Genomic DNA, 25,871 nt, shown 5'->3' on the forward strand with positions numbered 1-25,871 from the left:
CACATCTCAAGAAAATCCCACAAGGTGCTACTGAGATATCTCATTCCTAAGAATGGACAGACTTGAGGTCACACCAACCTTGATCTTTTACCTTTGGCCACCAAATCTTGTCAGTTCACCATTGAGTTTTGCCAGATTTTAAAAACACGCTGAAGACATTGATCAGATTTTAAATGTAATGGAAAGGGATGGACATACACTGATGAAAGAAAGGAAGAAAGCATAGGGGGTGGCCAAGTGGGAACGGATGGATAGCTGTACTACATTTTTGTTTGCCCTTTCACATTTATTTATGGTAGAAAGATGATTGGTAACTCATTTTGCAGGGAATAATGAACACTTTTAGATGTGTGATTGAAAAAAATGTTTTAACCTAATTTTCTGGCTTGAAAATACCAAAACCCCTCAGTAACAGATGGACAGAAAATTAACATTGTTTTTGACCACTGCCTTAAAGTGCAGTTCAAATTTTCATAAAACTGTAAAACCTTTACTGTTGGTCCTCTAGGGTGTCTATTTTGCAAAACAGTCAACAGTTTGTATTTTTTTCAATATATAAGGGCATAAAATAGCAAAAGATTTGCTAAGTGTTTGGGTAACAGATGGACACAGCCATTACAGTAACAGATGGACAAGGGAGAATAACAAGTTTCAATTGTTTATTCAGCATAGGCCATTTATTAGTATATACATTACATACTGTATATAATATCTACAAAGTCAAATCCCTTAAAGCAACGTACGACTTTCATCACAATTTTTTTTTTAATTTGTAAAACCCAAGTGAGAGCCTGATTATCACTAATCCATTAGTCTTTCTGTGCTTTCGCACCTGAATCACTTCCTTCACATTGAACAACTTCACAGATGACTCCATCATAAACACAGTCCGCTTGTTTACAAAACAAACTGAAACATCACTCAGGCCTTTTTGGAACTTTTGTTGCAAACTGCATTTTGGGAATGGGAATTCCAAGCAGCAGCAATTTCGCTGTCTCTTCGTGAGCGCTGAACCCAAATGTCACCTTTACCTCCATCCATGGCCATACTCATTCTTTAAAACAACACTGGTGGACTGTATAATTTTTACATTGTAGCGATCTGACTTGTTTTCTTGCCAAATCTGTGAAAAAACGCTTTTGCTTCCCACAATGCACTATGCGACAAAATCGGGACATTTCTAGTTGAAATGTGCTCAAAAAGTTCAAAAAGTACTTATATACACACACTGAAATAATTTAACCAAGTTTTATTTTGAAAAACCAAATAAAATAACACCCACAATGTACTTCCTGTTGGCAGAAACATTAAAATACTAACATGTAAATATCAAACAACAAATGTGCATTAAAGATGGCACCTTATGGCCATAAGAGGTAACTGCACTTTGTGTAAATTGTAGATAAGAACCAAGAATACTTTTCTTTACATTCAGCACTCCAGACTAGATCTAGTCTTACAGATTTCAGAACTGGTACAGAGAGAACACTTTCACTGTTTCATGGACCTGATCTAGAAATCAAATGTGCATATTAAAGAAACACTACCATTTGTGTGTGAAGTGTCACCCCCCTTCACAGAGATTTTTTTGTGCAGACAGGTTGAACATACTCAGTTAGTTTCCCCTCAGCATCCTTTAAAAATCCAAAATATGTCCAGCCTTTCAACTTTGTCCTTTTAGCTGGGGGGGGGGGGGGGGGATGTCTCCTGACTGCTGTCCATGCAGGCAGAGTTATACACCTGACCAGGTACCTGTGTAACCTGCAAAAACATGCAGGAAAGGGCAAAAAAACAGAAGAATTTTCACAGGTATGGGCATGGGTAAAATCAGATGAAATGCAGGCAGGTAATGGGCACGGAAGTGAAAAATAAAAGAAGATTCATGGATGAAAATAATTTGCAGGACATTTAATGATGATGATCTAATTTCACTGTGGTTGATCCACAGCTGGTTTGTTTTATTGTGAAGTGAGCTTCACCTCTGTTTACATCCAGCCACAGATGTCACTGAGCAGCACATATTACAGATTTATTAAAGGCGTGCAGTTTAGCCAAAAATAAAGCCCTTAAAAGTGAGTTCCTGTGTAGACAATGTGTTTAATCACAGGTAGAGTCGGGTTGTGGGTCTAATGTACACGGGTACAGGCAGGTGCAGACTGGACATGAAAAAAAATGCAGGTAGCGGGTCAGGTTGCGGTACTCAGCTGCGGTACTACGAGCGGGTGCGGGTTTGGAAAAGTGGACCTGTGCAGGACTCTGCGTGCAGGTGTTTTCCACCATGTTTTCAGAGGCAAATGATTTCATTTGACTTATGATCTGATGCTATATGAACACAATTTGGCTGACTGAAAACATTGCAAGCTGCGCATGCCTGCCTGGACTGCTGCTGCTTCTCCAGGAAATGAGCAGTATCACCCTAAGTTTTTCAAAATGCAGTCATTAAACATGGTTATAATGATGGTTATCCTACTGTAATGGATGTTCTGTGTCCGACGCATGTCCGATGTGTGTCCGGATGTTTGTCCCGATGTTGCAGCACGGGAGGGCGTACGGGTGCAATGCCGCTGTTGCACCAAGGGAGGGCACTATTGTACAATGGCACCACGGGTACAATGCCGCTAGTAATGATAATTAGAATTTGGAACAGTAATACTAACCATCAGGAATTTTACCGCAGTTTTTCATTATACCGGTAATCATTACATCCCTAAACTGCAGTGATGGACAAAGAATGCCAACATAAATTTATGCTGAATCTAAGTATTTTTTTTTTAATTGTAAAAAAAATACAACTTGTGCTGGACACTAGAAGTAATGTACTTTCAAAACATATACGTCTTCAAAAGATGATTTTAATTTTTTTTTTACCTACATGTTAACCTTCCCTTGGCCAGCCCCCATAATAAAAAAAAACAAAACCACTAGCATCATCTCTTCTCTTACACAATGAACGGCATACTTCTAGACATGAACACTTGCGTACACCTACATGTACCTACACACTCACACACACTCTGTATCTCTGCAGGTAACCATCAGGCTCTTATAAACAATGCACTAACAAAAAAAGGCCAAAACAGAGTCAGACTGACAGACACAGCTGCCCACATCAACAAAGCACTGACAGATATGACATACAGGCCAGAGTGTGCATGTAGTATGTGTGTGTGCATGTGTATGTGTGTGTGTGTGCATGTGTATGTGTGTGTGTGTGTGCATGTAGTATGTGTGTGTGCATGTGTATGTGTGTGTGTGTGCATGTGTATGTGTGTGTGCATGTAGTGTGTGTGTGCATGTAGTATGTGTGTGTGCATGTGTATGTGTGTGTGTGTGTGCATGTGTATGTGTGTGTGTGTGCATGTAGTATGTGTGTGTGCATGTAGTGTGTGTGTGCATGTGTATGTGTGTGTGTGTGCATGTGTATGTGTGTGTGTGTGCATGTAGTATGTGTGTGTGCATGTAGTGTGTGTGTGCATGTAGTATGTGTGTGCATGTAGTGTGTGTGTGCATGTAGTATGTGTGTGTGCATGTAGTATGTGTGTGTGCATGTGTATGTGTGTGTGCATGTAGTGTGTGTGTGCATGTAGTATGTGTGTGCATGTAGTATGTGTGTGCGCATGTAGTGTGTGTGTGCATGTAGTGTGTGTGTGCATGTAGTATGTGTGTGTGCATGTAGTGTGTGTGTGCATGTAGTATGTGTGTGTGTGTGTGTGTGCATGTAGTATGTGTGTGTGCATGTAGTGTGTGTGTGTGCATGTAGTGTGTGTGTGCATGTAGTATGTGTGTGTGTGTGCATGTAGTATGTGTGTGCATGTAGTATGTGTGTGTGCATGTGTATGTGTGTGTGCATGTAGTGTGTGTGTGCATGTAGTGTGTGTGTGCATGTAGTATGTGTGTGCATGTAGTATGTGTGTGCGCATGTAGTGTGTGTGTGCATGTAGTATGTGTGTGTGCATGTAGTGTGTGTGTGCATGTCGTGTGTGTGCGCATGTAGTGTGTGTGTGCATGTAGTGTGTGTGTGCATGTAGTATGTGTGTGCATGTAGTATGTGTGTGCGCATGTAGTGTGTGTGTGCATGTAGTGTGTGTGTGCATGTAGTATGTGTGTGTGCATGTAGTGTGTGTGTGCATGTAGTATGTGTGTGTGTGCATGTAGTATGTGTGTGTGCATGTAGTATGTGTGTGCATGTAGTATGTGTGTGTGCATGTGTATGTGTGTGTGCATGTAGTGTGTGTGTGCATGTAGTGTGTGTGTGTGCATGTAGTATGTGTGTGCATGTAGTATGTGTGTGCGCATGTAGTGTGTGTGTGCATGTAGTGTGTGTGTGCATGTAGTATGTGTGTGTGCATGTAGTGTGTGTGTGCATGTAGTATGTGTGTGTGTGTGTGTGCATGTAGTGTGTGTGTGTGCATGTAGTATGTGTGATCCGGATCATTATCTCAAAGCACAGTAACACATTTAGACTCAAATAGAAAAGCCAATGGTACTCTAGTCACTCGTCCACATAAACACACACAAACACACACCATGAGAACATTTTACTTAGATTAATGAGGTAAAAACAAGAACATAACAAATGAGCATCAAGTGACGCTCATGATAAAATCTGGTCACATGAATGCTCAGTGGTGCGAAAAATGCTCTGTGAAAACACAGGACTTGAGTAAAACAACAAGATGGATTATGCAGGCTCGGTGAAGAATAGATGTTGTGTGTAGAGCACTCCTCAGATAAAACCCAACTGCCATCCCTTCACTGAGCTCTTGAATGATGGCATTTCAGAGTCAGGAAATTTTGCGGCACACCAAATTGGTTGTGAAATGTGAGTTACATGTGTCAAAGCCAGTGTGTGTACGTGTGCGTGAACTAGGGATGGAACGATATGAAAACTTCATATCACGGTTACTGTGACCAAAATTATCATGGTTATCATTATTATCGCAGTATTGTTGAAATTATGCTCAAAATGTTCAAAAAGTACTAATACATACACTGAAATAATTTAACCAAGTTGTATTTTGAAAAAAAAATTATGAATAATACTAATACTAATAATACTGATAATAATAATAATAATAATAATAATAATAATAATAATAATAATTTGCACAATGTACTTTCTGTTGCAGAAACATTCAAATATTAACATGTAAAAATCAAACATACAAATGTGCATTAAAGATGACACCTTATGGACACTGTGTGACCATTCTCCAGATCAAGTTTGAGTTGTTTTAGTTTTTCAGAGATAGACAGATAGAATGATAGAACGATAGAACAGATAGAATGATAGATAGAACGATAGAACGATAGAACGATAGATAGAACGATAGATAGAACGATAGAACGATAGAACGATAGAACGATAGATAGATAGATAGATAGATAGATAGATAGATAGATAGATAGATAGATAGATAGATAGATAGATAGATAGATAGATAGATAGATAGATGCTTCTCCAGGAAATGTGCAGTACCTTGAGTTTTCAAAGTAATCGGTAATCAAACACAGTTATCATTATCATTACAATTTAAACGGTAATACTAACCATCAGGAATTTTACCGTTATACCGTTTATCGTTATACCGTTTATCGTTATATCGGTAATCGTTCCATCCCTAGCGTGAACAGAACAAATACTCAGTGTCCTCCCCCCTTCTCTTTATCTCTCACTCGTCTGTTCTCCACTAGTAAACACATGCTGTGAACGTCCTAACCCCCTCAGTCTGACCAGTAGTGTTTCAAGCAGTAAAGTTCTAGTCCCTGTACAGGTCAAAGGTCATACTGAAGCAGGCTGTCATAAACTGACCATAAATGGAGTCCCACTGACCAGATGTCAAGTGTGTCTCTGTTGCTTGAAGCGTCAGATTGACCACCTTAAAGGATTGAGTGATACAATGAGAATTATTGTTATTAAAAACATATTTTGACAATTCTATCCTAAAAGACATTTTAGACAAAAACTCTTTGAAATGACATCATACTCATTTCAGTTACTGTGACCTGATACTGTGAAAAACTTCATCTGCTACCTAGATGTTTTTGACTTGACTGACATTTTTATCGTCTTTTGTCATGTCTTTTACATTTACTTCCTGTTACATTTTTTTGTCATGTTTTTGTCTCAAATACCAACAAGGAATTCTATAAAATCCTGGCAGAACTTGGTTCCAATAGTGGTTGATGGAAAACATAAACTGGGCTGGACAACCTGGACAACAGATCATAAGACGATCTTTGGAGGTAGAATTACAATCCACATTCTGAATCCCAATTTTCTCACCTCTCATAAAATGTAGGTAGTTAAACCAAATTAAAACAAGTTCCTCTATTTTCTCTATTCAAGGTACAAAATCTGAAACAAAATAAATCTGAAACAGATGATGACAATGTAGGTGGGAGTCATTTTTTATTTTCCAGATGTCATTAACTCCTGCTGAAAAGCCTAATACTAGCCACTGGAGCCGTACTCTGTCAATTTCAACCTTTGTAAAATGTCGAATTGGCACTGATTGACACCACTAACATAGGGGGCCGGTTTAGGCAGAATCATTTACGCCACAGGTGTCAAACATGTGGCCCGGGGGCCAAATCCGGCCCACCAAAGGGTCCAATCCGGCCCACGGCATGAATTTGTGAAATGCAAAAATTACACTGAAGATATGAACAATCGATGGTGTCAAAATAATTTTAAATCAGGTTTCACATACACACCAATTAGATTTCACGAGGGTCAGCTCAGTAAAATATCATAATAACCTATAAATAATGACAACTGTAAATGTTCTCTTTTAGTGTAAAAAAGTACAAATGTTTACGTTAACAAACTATCCTTTTACAAAAAAAACATGAATAACCTGAACAAATATGAACAACTAATGTCTTAAAAGTAGGTGCAATTTTACCAACATTCTGCCTGTTACTAAATATTTTGTGTATTTGTAACCATAGTGTAAGTTGTAACGCACATGTATAAATGATAAACTGAGGCAGAATATTGTTAAAACTGCACTTGTTTTTCTTAAGATACTTCAAGTTGTTCATGTTATTCAGGAAACTTTGTAGATGTAAACAATATCATAGTATAATTTGACTTTTTCCGCTGTTATTATTTTACTGGTCCGGCCCACTGGACATCATACTGGGGTGAATGTGGCCCCAGAACTAAAATGAGTTTGACAGCCCTGATTTCCGTGCTTCTTAATCTGCTTAATCAAATTAATAAAATAGTGCTTTATTAATCTGATTAACTGGATTAATAAAAGCGCTATGTCAACAGTCCAATAGAGCTGCCTAATATACAGCTCTGCTGATTGGACAAATTCCTTCACATAGGTCCTTTGTCAGAATGGTGCCAGTACTGAGGTCAACTTGTGTGCATTTCTTGTTTGTTGAAAGCTTTTCTCCAAACTTTGAAATCTTTTAATTCAGTGTACTAATTTATTTTAGGTCACAGAATGAAACTGTAAAGTTGAGGTGGCTGTGGGAGCCTGTCAGTAAGGGTGCAGGAAAATATCAGTTCTGCAATATATCGCGATATTTCATTTCACAATACTGCATCAATATTGAAACGTACTTTATCGATACTTTTAGGTGTTTATTCAAATGCAGGTATTGTGGAGGGTCATTTTTGTCTTTTATTTATATTTTATTTATTATTGAACACTCTTATTAAATAATGTTAGTTCCTTTATTGGGATTGAACTAAAATAATGCTCTGATGTTAGTTCTGAACTAGGGATGCAAAATATCGATTAATTCATTAATCGTTAGTTGGTTCCCCTTATCGATCGATTAACGATTAATTGATAAGCAGCGATGTTCCTGACAAACCTGAATTTCTTTTTCAAAACGGTCTATAAGAATAAAAGCTAAATACTGTTTATACACTTAATGATAAAAGCATGTCATATTCCTTAATGACTGATTTATTGAACCATTGGATACAGTCAGTGTTTCCTGTGGAATTCCTCTGTTGATGTGGCGCTGTGTTATGGGGGGGTGCACATGCGTGTGTTTTGCCGGTGGGTGGTTGGGTGCACGCCCGTGCGCTTCATCGGAGGGGGTACTCGCACGCCTGCAGTATGGCCAGGGGATGCGTGCGTGCATCACTTTCCATCCTACTTCTTATATTATGGGGGTACGGTGCAGTCCGTGCCCACGCAGAAGTGAAAGTGAAACTTTACATTCTTTTATCTTTTCTCCACCTCCTGAAGCTTCGACATCCCTGTGTCCTGAATCAAGATCCTGGAGGATGTTTTCAACTTCTGTCACTGACTGTGGACTAGAGCAACCTCCAGGAAAAACGCTCCGATACCGACCCCACATTTGTGTGTGCATTTATTCGGGGGTGCACCGCCCCCACAGACAGACAGGCTGGTCTGTGTTTGGTCCACCAGGTCCACACAGACATTCTGACTCATCAACGCCATGATCCGGTTCCATGACCACCTATCCCAGCCACAGCGTCACAGCACGGACAAACCGGCAGCCTTCAGACAGGTGTGGACGGGTGGAAAAGTGCAATTAACCGACAATTAATAATTTAATCAGGCAAATTCTTATTGACAATTTTGCATTCCTATTCTGAACAAATAGAATCTGAACATTTGAACAGGATCTGGAACTGTAACGTCTGTAAAACAGAATTTCAGTTTGAACACAGTTTGAACATTTTGTGATAGAACATTAGATCCTGTTGGGATCAAATAAAAATGTGTTTAGTATTTGTGCAGATTTCTGGTGGAATTCAATTCTTCAAGGAAATAATCATTTTTTAAAAAGAAACAAACAAAAAATTGCCTTTTTAACAGAATCATGATATATTGTGATATATTTTATCATGATCCTAGTATTGTGATTTGTATCGTATCACCAGATTCTTGCCGATACACAGCCCTATTATCAGTAGTGTTATATTAACAGCTGTTTCATTAATGTGTTTGATAGAATCTGTGCTCATCCAAAGATAATGTGATAAAGGTCTGAAAGATAAAATAGTAAAATAGTTCAGATATTTTTGTACAAAGACTTATTTGTTTAGATGAAAAGAAGGAATAAATAGGTATCAGCAGACCACATATGACTATTAAAAATTTTAACTTGCAAATATGCTAATCTTAAGTCAGATCCATACAGTGTTTCTGTACTGTACTGTACTGTCCATTTCAAATTTAATCAGTGATATGGTCTTTTGGTCGAAGTTAACCCCTTATGAATATAGGCTAATCAAGATAGAAAATTTCAATGTTTCATCAATGATCTCATTAAATTTTCTCAATACATTGATGGACGAGGTCAGGGGCGTCACAGATGGACAGCCCACTACTTTTTGATTCATAACTTTTGAAGCAGACGAGTTTAAGACAAATATTACACCTAATTGGAAAGGTCTAGTCTACGCCACCTTATACTCAAAGGGCAAAATTTAGTTTCAAATATTTCTAAATGAAAAACATCAAAAACTACTGCATCATGGATGGACAAAAAATTAACGTCTATTTTTTGCAAGAATTACCAAGACCTCAGAAGTGAAGTTCCTCTGACATTTTCATCCTCAAATGCATTCAGTGTAAACCTTAAACCCTCTATTTTACAACCTAATAATTGGTTCAAGGAAAAAAATATTTTATCATATCTAAATACCAAGAGTTTTGAAAAAGGACAGCGTCACAGATGGACAACAAAAGTAAATATCAAATTAAACATTATTTATTTCAATTATCAATATCATTTACATTTATTTACAATATTTACAACATATAAATATTATTAACATTATATTCAAATGTATTTTGCATCGATATATGCATTTATTAATTTTAAACACTGTGTGTTTAGAATATGACATAAATAATATTGTATTTGGAATACATTTAGTTTATGAGAGTTTATAAAATGAACCCAGAATGACGGCACAAAACTTTGTCACTTTCCAAAACATTCACACTCATAAAACTCCTCAAATTTTTTTTCACAAATTTTTTCTCATTTCAAAATACATTTTCCTGAAAATATAAGTAATTACCTGTCCAAAAATATAGGTTTGATGTAGATTATTGTAATTTTTTTTTTTTGACCAGATATTAACCTTCCCTTGACTTCGCCCCAACTCTGATGTCAGTGTACACACAGTTAGCATGTACATTTTTAATATCTGTCAGTACTATAAAGTAGGCCTCAAATAATGATTTTTACCCCGCCCCCTGAAGGGGAGGCAAGGGTGTTGTTTTTGGTTTGGTTTGTTTGATCGTTAACACTCTAGCAGCACATCTATTGGTTGAATTTATACCAAATTGGGTTCATAGACTGACAGTGACCCAGATTAGATCTCATTCCATTTTGGGAACAGTAAGTCAAAGTTCAAATTTTTTTTAATGAATTTTTAAATTTTTTGTTTCCCCCATTTACTTAAAATGGATGAAATTTCACATGTCTGTAGCAGCAAAATTATTGGGTGAATTTATACCAAATTTGGTTTATGGATTGCCAGGTACCCAGAAGAGATGTCATTACATTTTGGAGAAAGTAGGTCGAAGTTCAAATTTTTTATGAATTTTTAAAATCTTCTTTCTTCTCCCATTTACTTACATTGGCTGAAATTTCACGTCTATAAAAACATCAATTTTGTATCAGTTTACTTCAAGCTTGGCACATATATAGAGGCAATTGATATGCTGACATCAGCACATGCATTGACATGATGACATCAGCTGGATCGATGCAAAATAAACTACAATAAGTGTGAGGGGTGGGGTTTGTTGTGCCTGGAACCACTTGTTTTTACTATCAATTATTAGGTTCTAGACCAGTGGTTCCAAACCTTTTTTTTTGTCTTGTGACCCCATTTTAACATCACCAATTTCTGGTGACCCCAGACATTCAAAACTGAGAGTTTTTTTTTTTTTTTTTAGCTAAAATTCATTTGTTTTTGATCATGTAATAGTTTGCTATACTATGTTGCAAATACAGGTTAATTTTAGAGGACATTTAGTCTATATAATGTCTATTATTGTGGACAGAGGCAGTAAATCTAGGTGTAGATTACTGCACAAAGGGAGAATTTTACTTTCCTTGGTCAGGATCTGTCCAGTCAGTCCAACTTGGACTTACAAGGAGGACAATTAATACTGAACAAACAAGAACTGAAACTATGAATGATGAAAGAGCTGCAGCACCTGAAACTGACCACAATGAACATTTGACACAGAAACAGAACCACAGTGCTGCAGTTTCAGACTCACTTTTTGTCTGTTATGTATTGGGATTGTCTCTGTCAACTCAACATTTATTTTTTATTGGTACGTAGTTTTTTGTTGTTGTTTTTTTTTTCTATCAATTACTAGAAATTTCAGTTGACCCCATTTGAATTCCAAGCGACCCCATGTGGGGTCCCAACCCCAAGGTTGAAAAACGCTGTTCTAGACGGCTCTAGAAAGGTTTCACAAAATGAAAGCTGATGTCCTCCAAGGTCTTGTGTGGCTCACAACCCAAAGACATTCAGTTTATGGTCAAAGGAAAGGAACCAGAAAATATTGACTTCACTGTAGTCATGAAGAAAAACTTGACAGCATCAAAATGGGTGACAGGTAATTTAATAGTTGACATCTAATGGAATAAATGTTAAAACTCTACCAACAAAGTCCCTTTGCAGATTAGAGATAGATAAAAGAACAACATGAAGCAAAGGGAAGTGCTATTTTGTGTGCCGTTTGTATTTTTAAATGTACTCCTCCTTCCTCCACAAAACATTACTCATATATCATTCCAGTGACAGCCGGCGTCCACACTTAACCACGGTCACTGTGTTTCATGTTGACGCTGCTCCGTCAACAGCAGCCTGCCTGAGATGACCGCCTCAAAACAAAGAGCCGCTGCGCTCCAGTCGATAAGCTTACTTCACTGACTCTTGCATCGTTGTGAGATCAACATAAACAAATGTGTTGCTGCACAACAGAAGCGACGCAAAAACAAGCAACACCTCTTCGATAGCAGCAACAAATCTACATAACGTCAATCACACAGCACACACTTGCACAAAACAAGTCAACAAGTGGTGCCCCCCCCCACCACCATGCAAAGGGTGAATTCATTGTGCCATACAGGGCACGGTGCCAACCATCCACATTCTTTGGAGCATGCCACCCGTTCCCAACCTGGGGGTGCCCGCTTTGTTGGCTGTACAGCTGCAGCTCAAATACAGCAGCATGTCCTCACAAACAACCCCCACTCCAGAATTTTAAATAGATTTCACTCATTAAACATAAAAATTCACATTTGCGATACTGCACATTCAAGCTTTATTACACACACAAAACCCAGCACACACAAATAACCCAGACCCCTCCTCTCGGTTTTATGGCTTGTTTTCGACCTCTGTGTGAATTGAGTCGTGCTGAAAGAGATTTGACCATTGTGTTGACAGGACTCGGCTCTCCGTCTCAGCTGCACAACTCCCGCCTGCACTGGCGACTGTAACGGCATTGTGCAATGGATTTTGTAAGAGCGCCACTTGATACACAAACACATGCATGTGCAAAACAAGAGGGCCAAAATTTGCATGACAGTTCCCATCAGTCACAACTCTGACAGTCCTCCGAACACTGCATTATCCTTTTCTAAGATTGGACATGTTTGTTGGAAGTTTGGGATAATAGTTTACAACTACTGTTTGCAACTCCAACCAAAATGTGGAGAATAATTTCAGCGCTTGTAAACCCTCCCACTACATCTCATATTTATAAAAAAGGAAATGTGCATAGTCCAGAGTTAGTGGTAACAAACTGCAGCCCAGCATTTCCGTTTTAGACTACAGAACAAACACTCCAGATTACACTGTAACATGTCTCATGTCGAAAACATCCAAACACAATGCCAACATGGACGCAAGAAAGCACAAAACCACACCATTCAAAATACATCATAATCACTCAGTAAACAAGGCAACATTCAGTCATATGCATTCTTCAGTCACTCCCTCGCTATAAAAAGGGACAGAGAACACACAGACACACACACAGATACACAGTGCCAGAAACAGTATTTTCTTCCAACTGGCTTCCTCTCTTTGCAGTCTTTATCTGAGGCCATGTGACACCAAACCATGCAAGTTGGACATGAAGACAATTAGGTCACTGCTTAACAGGCTCATATCACGACTACAAAATATGGACGGCTGAAAAACTTCTTACCTGTCCTCTAATGTCTAATAGGCCGGCACTATCTTTTTTTTTTTTTTTATCAATAATAGCACAATAACTATAATATGAAGCCATTTAATGCATGTCAGCCTGCAAAAAAATATTGTATAATATTTTATGCAAATGTCTAAATGGGTGGAATATCCCAGTACTATCCGTGCAAAATAAACAGTGTGGCTGTGTAAAAAAAACAAAAACAAAAACAAAAACAACCTCGGTCCAGCTTTTCGCATCGGTCCAGTGCGCTGCTGCAGAGTGTTTGTTTGCCTGGCTCTTACCCACCCACTAGCCCACATAAACATTGCGCAGGCCCTATCAAGCCCTTTGTCCCATATAACTGACGTCGCCAAATGTCATGACAGCCCGTTATTTGCTTCAATATGAGAACAAAAAGCACAGTGTTGGTGTGAAATGGCCCTCTGCCTTCATGGTTCTGCCATTCGTGGCTGCAGCGGCGGTTGCAGTTCAATCCGCTCCGTGCAGGAAGCGGCTGAACGCTGCAAAAGCAACCGTACAAGAAAAACAGAGGAGCACTGCCTGCCGGGCCGGCTGCACACACACACACACACACACACACACACACACACACACACACACACACACACACACACACACACACACACACACACCTTCAGGCTGGACTTCAGTGGTCCTTTGCTGTGGTTGAATCCTGCAGCTATCTCCTCTTCGGTGAACTCCTTGAGGCTTCCGTCCTGCATGAGCACCGTGTAGACGCTCCTCCGGGCCCCCGCGGCCGTGGACACGTCCCTGTTCTCCTGTTTGACAGCCTGGACCACTCCTGTCACCGGGGCTCCGTCCCCCGTCGGACTGGGCGCATAAACGCGGCTGCCGAGGATCGACCGTTTGACCAGACGCCTCGTATGCATGTCTACAGAACAAGAGTCTCTGGAAATTCAGGCGCAGCGAAAAAAAAAGCGGTGTTTTTTCTTTTTTAAATCATTAAACGTCGAAATAGAACCGGTAAACAACGTCGAGAAAAACACAAAACCGCAGCCGGTAGAGTATGCTCCAGCAGAAGGTCGGACCCGGGCACCATAGCCGGAGGAACACAGCTCCAGAGCCTGCCTCACACCGCACACACATCCAAACCGCACCGACCGATTACAAACAGCACCGAAAACATTCAGCGACAAACCCGCTCCATTCCCCGGTGCTCAGCCTCCACATCCACCGGCTCCGGTCTGCCTCCGTTCGACCTGTTTGTTTTCCCCACTGCTCCCTGCGAGCGGCCCCGGCAGCAGGGAAAACCCGGACCGGAAGTGGATTTTCGGAACCGAAATGACATTTGCACACGATTAAACAAAATGGCGGCTTATCCACGAAGAAAGCGCTCCGACAGTAATCATCTGAGGCGAACACGTCGAGTTATTTCATCCCCCACGACTCCGTACGTGGTTATCCCCCGGGTTTAGGCTAAACACGGTTAAAAATACGACCGTGAGGTGACTCCTGTTCCGGGTCCAGCTGAATCCAGTCCGCCGTCGGCTCCGACCGCGCAGAGCCTCTACCGGCGGAATGCTGCCTGTAAACATGTGCGGTCCGGCGGCAGACCGAGGCTGCCATTGGTCGGCCCAGCACACGCCTCCACAAGCCCCCGCCGCTCCCCCTTTCTCCGGCAGACGGTAATGCAAGCCGGGAGAAGGCTCCATTCAAAACAATGACGCAAGGATGGAGAGAAAACGAGGAAGGGAGGGGGTGTGGAGGAGGGAAGAAGAGTGAAAATAAAAAAGGGGAATTTAGGCTAAGCAGAGGAAAACTTCAGCAGACACTCAGGCTCAATGCTGTAACCCAGTTGTTCCAGGCATGTAGCCTACTTTTCAGGTGTCATGGGACTTTTTAACTCCTGTGATCTGATTTTAAGTGGATGTCAGAATGCTCTGCTCTGTTGTTTTCAGTGTAAACACAAAAGGTTTTCAGTCATGATCTCCCCACATTTACTCCACAAGAATCAGCAGGAACAGTAAAGAGTTGAAGCAACAACTTATATACATTCTGAATATTACATCTTGTTTTGCACCGTAGAACAGTTATTCTCCAATGACGTGCAGTGACATACAGTAACACTTACAGCAGTAGATCTGGAATAGAGGGTATGCACATATGTCACCTCCCCCAGGCCACGCCCCTCTAAATCAGACTGAGTGGCAAAAAGCAACCTGATCAACATGACAATGTGAAATCTGAAATGAAATGAAGGACAGTTGGACTGGACATGGATCTGTACGAGCTACCAAAGAACAAGTGGTCCATGAACACTGACATGTGGACACACATGGAGGATCCAGACCTGATCCAGGGGGGAGGGGGTCAGCGCTATTTGGACCTGAAACTAATATACATGGTTTCATCAGGACTGACAACCAGGGTCCAAAACTAGGACCCAGAACCAGCTGATCCAAAGGCTCCAAAACTAGGGCCCAGAACCAGCTGATCCAAAGGCTCCAAAACTAGGGCCCAGAACCAGCTGGTTCAAAGGGTCCAAAACTAGGGCCCAGAACCAGCTGATCCAAAGGGTCCAAAACTAGGACCAGAACCAGCTGGTTCAAAGGGTCCAAAACTAGGACCAGAACCAGCTGGTTCAAAGGGTCCAAAACTAGGGCCCAGAACCAGCTGATCCAAAGGTCATTTCCAGTAGACCGTGGACTGACCCCAGTGAATCTATGCATGATCTACTGGGACTGAGCAGATTTACTGAGTCCAGTTCAGATCCAGTCCTTTATCCAACACAGATACTACTGCTGTGGACCAGCAGGGCACCACTGCATTCTGGGAAATTAGCAGATTTACACCACCTGGTTTAAATGAACACATTATTCTGATAATATTATGGCTTTAGTGTCAGAATATGATGACTTTAATCTCATAAACAAATGACATTTTTGTTAAATTATGAGTTTTTTTTATAACTATGACTTTATTCTCATAACATTGTGATTCTTTTTGTATTCGACTTTATTCTCATAAAATTCCAGGTTTTATCTCCATATTTTCTGACTTTCTTCTGGTAGTGCCCAGTGTTTTTCTTTTCTTCTGTGGTCCTAATACTCTGTCGTAGCTTTATTCTCCAGTTCCTCCGTATTTGTAAAACTAGGTTGGCCTCAGTTTCAGTTCGTTTACTAATCATGTAGGAGCACAAGGTTCACAATCACAAAATGAAGACAAAAACCAGGAAAGATCTGATCATGAAACCAAGAGCTGCACTAAGAAGGACCGTTAGCCAAAACAACAGGTCATTTCAGGTCTGACTGGACCCAAAAATACAGCAGAAATGAATGTTAGCTGACACCAAACAGGATCCACAGATCTAGGTTTGGTTTCCTGGGTTTGTGGATCCATCCCCTTCTCTTTTCTTTGTCTTTGGGTGTCTGTAAAACGATAGCTCCCACTGCTTTAAGAACCTGAAAATACAATCAAACACAACAGCTCTGCCCCATTTTGGATTCAATATTGTTCTTTAGTTTAGACAGGACTGAAGCCAACGCTGTCACTCATCTGCCTCTGTCTGACACTCAGTGGGCGGAACCACGGTGACTTCTGCTAGCACTGACGTCACGTGCAGACCCTCTATACTTTGCATGGGGTGGCGAAGGGGTATCATGGGAGGACAGTCCATGGAAATATACAGTACTACATGGTAATATATACAGTACTGTGTAAAAATCCTAGGCTTCAATTAATATTAGATAAGATGAAATATTTACATGTTTACATTGCGTTTGCACATGCACATTGTGTGATATGGGGGGGTTGCTCAGAACTGTTATATAATAATGTTAGCTTAGTAAAGTTCTAATGACCACAGATATGCATTCCTCAGTGTCTGTATTAAGATACAGTCTGGATATATGTGAAGTATGTATAGCAGTAAAAACAAGTTTAAGAGAAAAAACAGCTTCTATAAACCAAAGTGCTAGTATTTAGTGTGACCTCCCTTTGCACTTAACTTGTCTTTAAAGGAGCTGTATGAAGGTTTGTGGCCAAAACTGGTACTGCAATCACATTCAAAATACTGTAGAGCGTGTTAACCCCCCCAGACTACAGGTAGCCACATCCAGCATGAGCATCTACTACAAGGCACTACCATGGCAAGCAACGAATCCTACACTGTAAGTTTATCGTCTGCTAATTATGTTTATGCTTCATGCATAAACATAATTGCAAAATAATGAAAGATCGAGCCACGGCTATGTGCCATGGCCCCTGGGCACCTGGGCCCCTTGGCCCCTGGGCACCTGGGCACCAGGCTACTACTAGCATTTCCACTAATCCTTGCCTCCACACCATAAATTTCATACAAAACTGATTCTTAAACTTATTCTACATAAGTATAATATATAATAGAACAGCACAAACGTCCTACCCACTCAAATGAAAGTTTGCGAAGATTCAGGAGATAGAGAAAAGGGAAATGAGCCTTAAGTTTCACTTTTACTTCCATGAAGTACAAGCGGCACAGATCACTAGTGTGCCCCCCTGACCAAACCATGGACACCGGGCTACTGAACCCCCCCCCTTTTGGATTACACACTGCTACATGAAGACGTCACTTCCACAGAAAACACTGTACTTCAAGGAGCTACCATGGCAAGAGACAAGTCCAACACCGGTACCCAGTCTCTGTACCGGTACCCAGTCTCTTCACCAGTCCCGGACCGGCAGTCTGTTCACCAGGGCCAGGAGAAGAGACCGCAGCCCGGCCCCGGGAGAAGATGTTCTGGGACCGGGTGCAGACACCGACAGTCTGGACCAGGTGCAGAGACCACGGCCCCGGCTCTCAGTGGTTCTTATGGTGGTCAGACTAAGGCAGAGCCGGCGTCAGTCTTCAAATTCTTCTCCTCTTTCATCTGTCTCCATGTTTCTAAATCATCTCCTACAGATCCTTGTTTTGTTTCTCACTTTGTCATGACGTATTTGGAATAATCAGAGTCCTTTTAGGTTTATTCACATCAGACATTTTTGATCAGAAATGTTCAGCTGCAGCTCAGTGGAACTGCCAACCTGGATGAACAACAGCTACTGACTCTGTGATTGGCAGACAGGTGATGGGCGGAGCCTCAGACCAAAACACACAATGTCAACATAAACATCATTTGGGGGCTGACACTGAGCTTTTCAAATGCAAATATTCTGTGTGGACTACTACTGTTAGTGAGATCAGGATTGAAATGAACAGGATTCCTTCATGTCTGCTGACAGTCAGAGCCATTTTAGAATTACTTAGAACAGAATTCCTACATACTACACCTGTAATTTTGTTGTCAATGTTGCTCTTAAATTTGTTTAAACAGAATACCAGTTTGCCCTCTTGTTAATGTTGCACTTCACGTGGAATTTTTTTGTTGTTATTTTTATGCAGAATGTGAACTGACAGAACTGTGATTAGATTTTTGTTGTTTGTTCAAAACTACCTTTCCGGGAAGAGTGCAATACTAATGTTTAAAATACATTTAGTAATATTTTATTTATTTTATTTTCTATTTGATTTATAGCATCAGAATTATATTATTCCTGTTTTTCTATATTCTGTTGCCCCCCAAAAAGGGGGGAAAATGTTCAAAAATTCATAATAAATGCATTAAAGACATTTTGAAGGGTTTTCTTTCTTCCTGTACCGAACAGAAAAAAAACGAACCGTGGCTTTGAAAACCGAAAATATATCAAACCGAAAATTTTGTGTACTGTTACAGGTCTGGTATTAACAGTTATGGACGTTTGTTCTAGTTATTGGTAATTATACTGGTACCAGTTGTTCTAGTTTTTAACAATTCTAGTTCAGTTTGCTGTGCATCTACGTGTCTCCCAATATCTCCCCCCTTCCCCCAGTCTTTCTCTCTTTCTCTTTCTCTCTCTCTCTTTCTCTTCCTTTAGCCCTCTCTCTTTAACCCCGGCTGGTCAAAGCAGACGTCCATCCTCCAGGAGCCGGGGTCTGCTTGAGGTTTCTGCTGTTGAAAGGTCATTTTTCCTCGCCACTGTCACCAAGTGTTCGCTCCTGGAGGATTCTGTAGGGTTTCTGTAAATTGGCTTAACAGTCTGGTTTCGACCAGCTCTATATCTAAAGTGTCATGAGATAACTTTTGTTATGATTTGGCACTATATAAAAAAAATTTGATTGACTGATGTTTTGTATCAGGTTTTATTCAACACGTCAGATGTTTCTAATTGTTTGTGCTGCTTCTTGTGATGTGGTCAGAGGTCACACTAAACAGTGACTTTAACCTTTAATGTTTCCTTATCACAAACCCTGGTTTAATGCAGATATCCACACAAAAATCTGGAAAAGACAGGAAGCCTTCAGGGCAGATGACAGGGAGGAATACAAGCGGACCCTATACGAGGTGCAGAGGTCCATCAAGGCTGCAAAGAAGGTACACTCCCAAAAGCTAGTACCTGTAAAATAACACACGTCATATGTGGCAGGGTATCAAGTCACAAACTACAGAAGCACTAACAGCACTGGAGCTGGGCATGTGGATCTGTCTGAGTCTCTGAACAGGTTCTAGACCAGGTTTGACAGACTAAGCACAGAAAACCTGTCAAAAATGTAGTTTTAGATATTTACCTCCGCCAAGGAGGTTATGTTTTTGCCAGGGTTTGTTTGTCTGTCTGTCTGTTTGTCTGTCCGTTAGTGTGCAACATAACTCAAAAAGTTATGGACAGATTTTGATGAAATTTTCAGGGTTTGTTGGAAATGGGATAAGGAAGAAATGACTAAATTTTGGTGGTGATCAGGGGTGGGGGGGCCCACGGGGGGGGCCCATTTCCAACAAACCCTGAAAATTTCACCAAAATCTGTCCATAACTTTTTGAGTTATGTTGCACACTAACAGACAGACAAACAGACAGACAGACAGACAGACAGACAAACCCTGGCAAAAACATAACCTCCTTGGCGTGGGGGGGCCCACGGGGGGGGCCACTGATCAGCCTTGGCGGAGGTCTGCGCTCTCCGAGTGCTTCTAGTTATTACAAGTCACTGTACAACTGCTGTTTAATTATTTTTATACTGCTTTTACACTTTTATACTACTTATACCTATGTCTGACTTCTATTTTGATTGTATATTCTAATCTTTTATAAATGCACTCTGAGAGACCTCTGCATCATAATCATGTACCTGAATGTGTACAAATGGCAAATAAAACTATCTTTATTTTTACAATCCATTCGGTTCAGTGTTATATGTATATATATATATATATATATATATATATATATATATATATATATATATATATATATATTTATTTATTTATTTATTTATTTATTTTTTTTCTTGTTGCATCTGAAGAAAAGAGAGGAAGAAATGTATTCTCAACCCTGCAACAACAAACCTAGAGATGGCTAAAGACTTTTTCACAGTACCGTATGTAAATTGATTCAATAAAAGATTTACAGAATACTTTTACTAAATACTACAAAATATTATTGTTACATCATGTCCTGTATCAACACACCACCCAAGTGCTGATGCACAAAAGTATATAGTACTTGACATACTCATTGGTATATATACACTTAGGACCGGATCTACTAAAGGTTTGTGTGTATAAAAATGTGTGCAAACTGATTTACTACCAGTGCGCACTAGGGGTTGTGTATTTCAAAGGTGCAAAATAGTGCTTCTGCATCCAGTTAGTACGTTTGCTGCAATGACTTTGCAATATGGGGCATTTACACACAATTGTGTGTGCGCTGGGAGGAGAAAATGTAAATATATTAATTTAGCACACACAAAGTGATTTATCAAACCTGAAAGCCATTTTGTTAATAGAAACTGAGTCTGGATTTAACACGTCTCAAAGGGAGGTACAAACGGTTTGTATGCAGAATTGCACACACATGGCTGCGGTTATTGTCACAAGAAGGAGATATCAAAATGACGAAACAAGATGAAGAGAACGCATTTTTCACCCTCATGTGAACATTTTTGGAATGAATGATAACATATTGCCTATTCAACCTTGTCAGTTTGGAGCTGTTGGAAGAAGTCAGAGCAGAGTTGGAGCCAGCCACAAGAAGGAGCAACGCGACACCTGCAATGACTAAACTCCTGGTAAGGTCACTTTTTTTGCATCTGGGTCATTCCAGTGTACGGTAGCTATTACAGCTGGGCTCTCCTAATCCCATGTTTCAGATGTGCTGTCTGAAGTCCTAAATGCCATGTCATGCCAGATGGCCAGGTTTATGAGGTTTCCACACACACAGGACTCCTGGAATGAAACCAAACAAGGCTTCTTTGCAGTAGCTCATTACCTCTGCCAGGAGGTATTATGATCACTTTGCTTTGTGTGTTTGTTTGCATGTTTGTTTGTTTGTTAGCAACTTTAGGGGAAAACTCTTCCACCCATCTTTCCCAAATCTTCCCCACAGATAGGCCTAGGCCCTGGGACCAACCCATTCAATTTTGGTCCCAGTAGGCCAAAGTTCAAGGTCACAGCAAGGTCACAACATCTACAGTTTTCCAAAATTCATCAAAAATTCAAAACCACTCCAGTTAGCCTCCAATTGGATCCACCTGTAGCTTAGAACAATATCTTGTATCTGGCACAAAATTGTCCACATCCACTGTGGAATGTGGACTCTGTGGACATTTACATTTAACACTGAAAATCCCATTTACCACACATTTTTCATTACCGCTGCCAACGAGGTTATGTTTTTGCCAGCGTTGGTCTTTCTGTCTGCAAGATAACTCAAAAAGTTATGGATGGATTTGGATGAAAATTTCAGGAAATGTTGATACTGGTACAAGGAACAAATGATTAAATTTTGGTGGTGATGGGGGGGCGGGCAGATCTGTCTTGGTGGAGGTGTGTGCTCTCTGAGTGTTTTTCTAATTTAAGTATTTATTTGCTTCATCTACCAATACCCCTAATTCTATAGGGTCAAATTTAGCTTTGCGTTTTCCTCTCTCCAAACTTGCCATGCTGCAAACCAACAAAAAACACACAAAACCCTCATTTAAATGGGCATGTCTCCAACACATTTGTACCTGTTGTCATAAATGCACTCACCCTTAGTAAATCACCCGCAAACCACGGTTCAACCCCACACACAAATTTCTAGATTGCACACACAACTTAGTATGCGTAACTTGGGTCTTCGTAGATCTGGCCCTTAATGTTTAAATGTCGATATAATGTTTAGAGTAATTTTTTCTTAGTAACTGATGAATCTACTTCTGTGTTTTCCATGCATTTGCCTCACTTACCAGTATTGTGATTGGTTGTGTAGTTATTCCTGATTGGCCACAGTCTCCTTAGAGTCTAGACTCAGGAGCTAAAGTCTGCGAGTGCTGAAGTGTCATTGTGCGCTGTACTGCAGCATGTGAAGCTGGACCATAAAGCTGACTGCTCTTCAAATGACTTCCTTCTGTCCTTTTTATCAAAAGCAAGTCACCACCTACTCAACCTGTACATTATAGTATTTATAGCTAAATGAAAATATTCTACTTTAAGTAAAAGCTCTGCAAGAATTATAGTAATTGACTCTGATTCAGTAGAACAATAAAACACTTTTTAAATTACCTTTAGTCATTTAATGTTGATTTCAGAGCTTTGAGAAGCTTGTGGACACAGTAGCGGTTAGTTTTTACACCAACAGCTTTCAGAACACCTTACCTTCTTGTAGAATCACCCCTGAACGTAGTTATAATGCACATCCTGTGAATGCACACAGTGCAGTCCAGGGTAAATGTGAGCAGGAAAATAATACTTATGAAAAGAGTATAACTCCTAAAGACAAGAAAAGTATGTTGTGATAAATATAATAACATATCATACTAAATGCTCCACTGTTTGGTACGTGTTCTTACTAGAGACAGAGTTTAAAACCAGAACTTTTCATGAATCTAGTCTTGTCACAAAACAACATTGCCTTAAGAGAATATTTCTGAAAAAATCTGTTACCTATTTGGAGCTTGATTTTTCTCTTTATCATGACTTTTAGTGACATCTTCTGTCTTGCACCTTGATATTTTTCCCTCGATGTGCCCACATGTAGTCCCTCCTAATTCTAACAATAAACAGTCACATTGTTCCTAAATTTGTGGATTTCACAAGTGTGCAGATAACAGAGTTGACAGCTGTCTAACACTTAAACAGGCACATCCTGTACCAAATTTCTAAAGTGTCATCTCACAACATGACGTACTGCTGTTCTCTGAGATGGAAAAAAAAGATATCTCATAAACATGATGGGAAAGTTCACAGCGTTTGGAACTAAATCACATTTTTCATGGGGCTAATCCATTCATTGGAATTATCACCAAGTGCGGCAGAGGGAATATACCAACCAATGTTATCCATATAACAAATGGCCTAATTAATGTCAGACGTAATGTTTTCAGAAAATCATTTGTAGGGAAACTATCTTTCTACATGACAGTGCACCAGAGAATGAAAGACACAATGCATATATATATATATATATATATATACATATATATAATTTTTTTTAATAGAACAATTCATGTCATAAAATATTTACATGCAGAGAATGGAAACTGGACAGAGAAGGAGTGACAGATGTTGCCATAACTGTCAAAACAGGCTTTGCCCCGTGATCAAAAGCTAGCGTTAGCACAGTTATCTGCTGGTTGTAAGGAAAACAAATGGTCTCATTAAAGCAGTCATTTAGCTGAAGGAGAGGCATCAAGAAAAGGATCTCCAAAGCTGTCCTACACCCCCATTCCCTGAAGGGAAATAGGTGCATATGTGGGTATGACTAAGTGAGAATAAGTGGTTTTAGGGAAGTAACAATGCCTGTGTGTGTGTTAGTTGTACTAATTAGATTTGGCACTAAAACATCTTTATTTGACAGCTGATTTCGTTTGAGATCATTTACAGAATTCAGTAAAAACCCCTTTATATCTAAATGATACCATTACCTTGATCCACATTTACATTATTTGGTAGAAACACTGATTTTAGAGAATGTAAATAACACTAAGAATTAGCTTCCCTCCTGCAAAATAGAGCATGTTTGGAGAGCTTTTGTTTATCGTTTCTCAACCAATGAAATAAAGGATCACATTTTTTTCTTTTTTAAATCCACATTGACTGGAGGAATGCTGGGAGATGGAAAAGTCTGATATCATTTATGAATATAACAACACCCAGCCAGGGTTTGCCTGTGTTTATGTGAACCAACTGACATGCTTCTGCATGTCTAATAAAACACACACTAAAGGCTGGAGATGTTATTTTGACATGTGTGGAAGGAGAAACACACTGATGCTTGTGGAAAGAGCAGGACATACTCTAGCAGTGAAAGAGGTATTTACAGTCTTGTTTTTTGTTGAAAAGAAACAGTATTCAGACATCAATTATTTTTTCAAAATTAAAAGTACCACGCTTTCTGATTGCCAAATGCACGTACCAATGAAATGTACCATATTTGTCACATTTTTAGTGCTTACTACTTCTCAAAAGCCACTGGACGACAGGGTTCTCGTATTGTACATGAGTGCCCTTAGTATACCTAATAAAATAAAAATTCTACCACTCTGGACATAAAACAAATAAGTAAAAGCACAGGTAAGCAAGTAGCGGTTGGTTAAAATAGAACTCTAACTATATACAGGCCTCGGTCGGCATGTCGTCAGTTTGAGCTACAGACATAAGGAACTGTCCGAATGCTATGAGTAAGTTTAAAAAGCGTGAAGTAATTGGAATATGTAGGGATTTGAATGAAATATGATGATGCAGTTATAAGTGCAGTACCATACTATGAACCTTGTGCTTTAAAACAATCAGGGAAACAAACTGAGGATTGTGCATGTACCAACATCAGGATCAAGAAGGAAGGGATTTTCTCTTTGGATTTGTGTCTGCATATCAAAAGAAAAATAGGGAATTTCTGTAATAGGGGGTTGTCACAAAATCAACAAAAATGGCCTAATCAAATTTTTTTCCCGCCATTTTTTACAACAATGATTTCTCTAAAAAGTCAGGGCAAACGTACCTTTACAACTATCATTTTTAAAACTCACTTTCATTTAATATCTTAGAAAAAGTCCTAGAAACGTCTATAAAACCCTTTTCACTTTTTTCTTTCACAACATTTTGCAATTACAATATGTATCTTCAAATAAATATGAATCTCACAAAAAACTGGTATAGACATGGACTATAAAACACCAAAAAAGGGTTTCATATGTAAAAATGTATTGTGAAACCACAAGATCATGTGGCTGCCCCTTCTTCTGTCTCCATTTTGGTTTTACTGATGACCAGTTTCATTTCTCCTATTTTGTTAAACTGAATGTGTTTGAATAGTCCCAGTAAAAGGACATATACTGTACACGGCCTTCACTAAGTCAAATGCCATACCTCTAAAATACCAGCGGGCCATAATTTAACACTTGCAGTTAAGACGCGATAGGATTTTACTTCCCATAGTGGAGAACACACAACCTGACGTCATAGCCGAGAAATACAGCATCTGACACCGCAATAAAACATGAAACCGAGTCACCTGGTAGAGGATAGAAAGTCATCAGCATCTGCAGGGCGGCCACGCAAATCATGGCACTTTCATAGGTACAGGAAGTGTGATTCTTACAATGATATGGTTCTATTATATAGGACTAGTTTCTTTGTGTTTTCTGAATATAACACGCACATTGTGTCCTCAGCAAAGTTTTGC

At 39.7% G+C, this 25,871-nt stretch overlaps 1 protein-coding gene across 2 annotated transcripts in view; it reads right to left on the bottom strand.

Moving 5' to 3' along the window:
• The window catches only part of znf704 (zinc finger protein 704), a 127,739-nt gene extending 113,024 nt beyond the window's left edge, over positions 1-14,715 (bottom strand). The window contains exon 1 of one of the 2 annotated variants that reach the window (XM_030146585.1): positions 13,832-14,715. In XM_030146585.1, coding sequence (XP_030002445.1) covers positions 13,832-14,089 — 258 coding nt within the window. In that variant the 5' untranslated portion in view covers positions 14,090-14,715. The remainder of the gene's footprint in view (positions 1-13,831) is intronic. The other variant, XM_030146586.1, reaches the window with a different exon arrangement.
• Between the last annotated feature and the right edge of the window lie 11,156 nt (positions 14,716-25,871).

The sequence above is a fragment of the Sphaeramia orbicularis genome, chromosome 11 (assembly GCF_902148855.1).
Source record: "Sphaeramia orbicularis chromosome 11, fSphaOr1.1, whole genome shotgun sequence".
Classification (NCBI taxonomy): Eukaryota; Metazoa; Chordata; class Actinopteri; order Kurtiformes; family Apogonidae; genus Sphaeramia; species Sphaeramia orbicularis.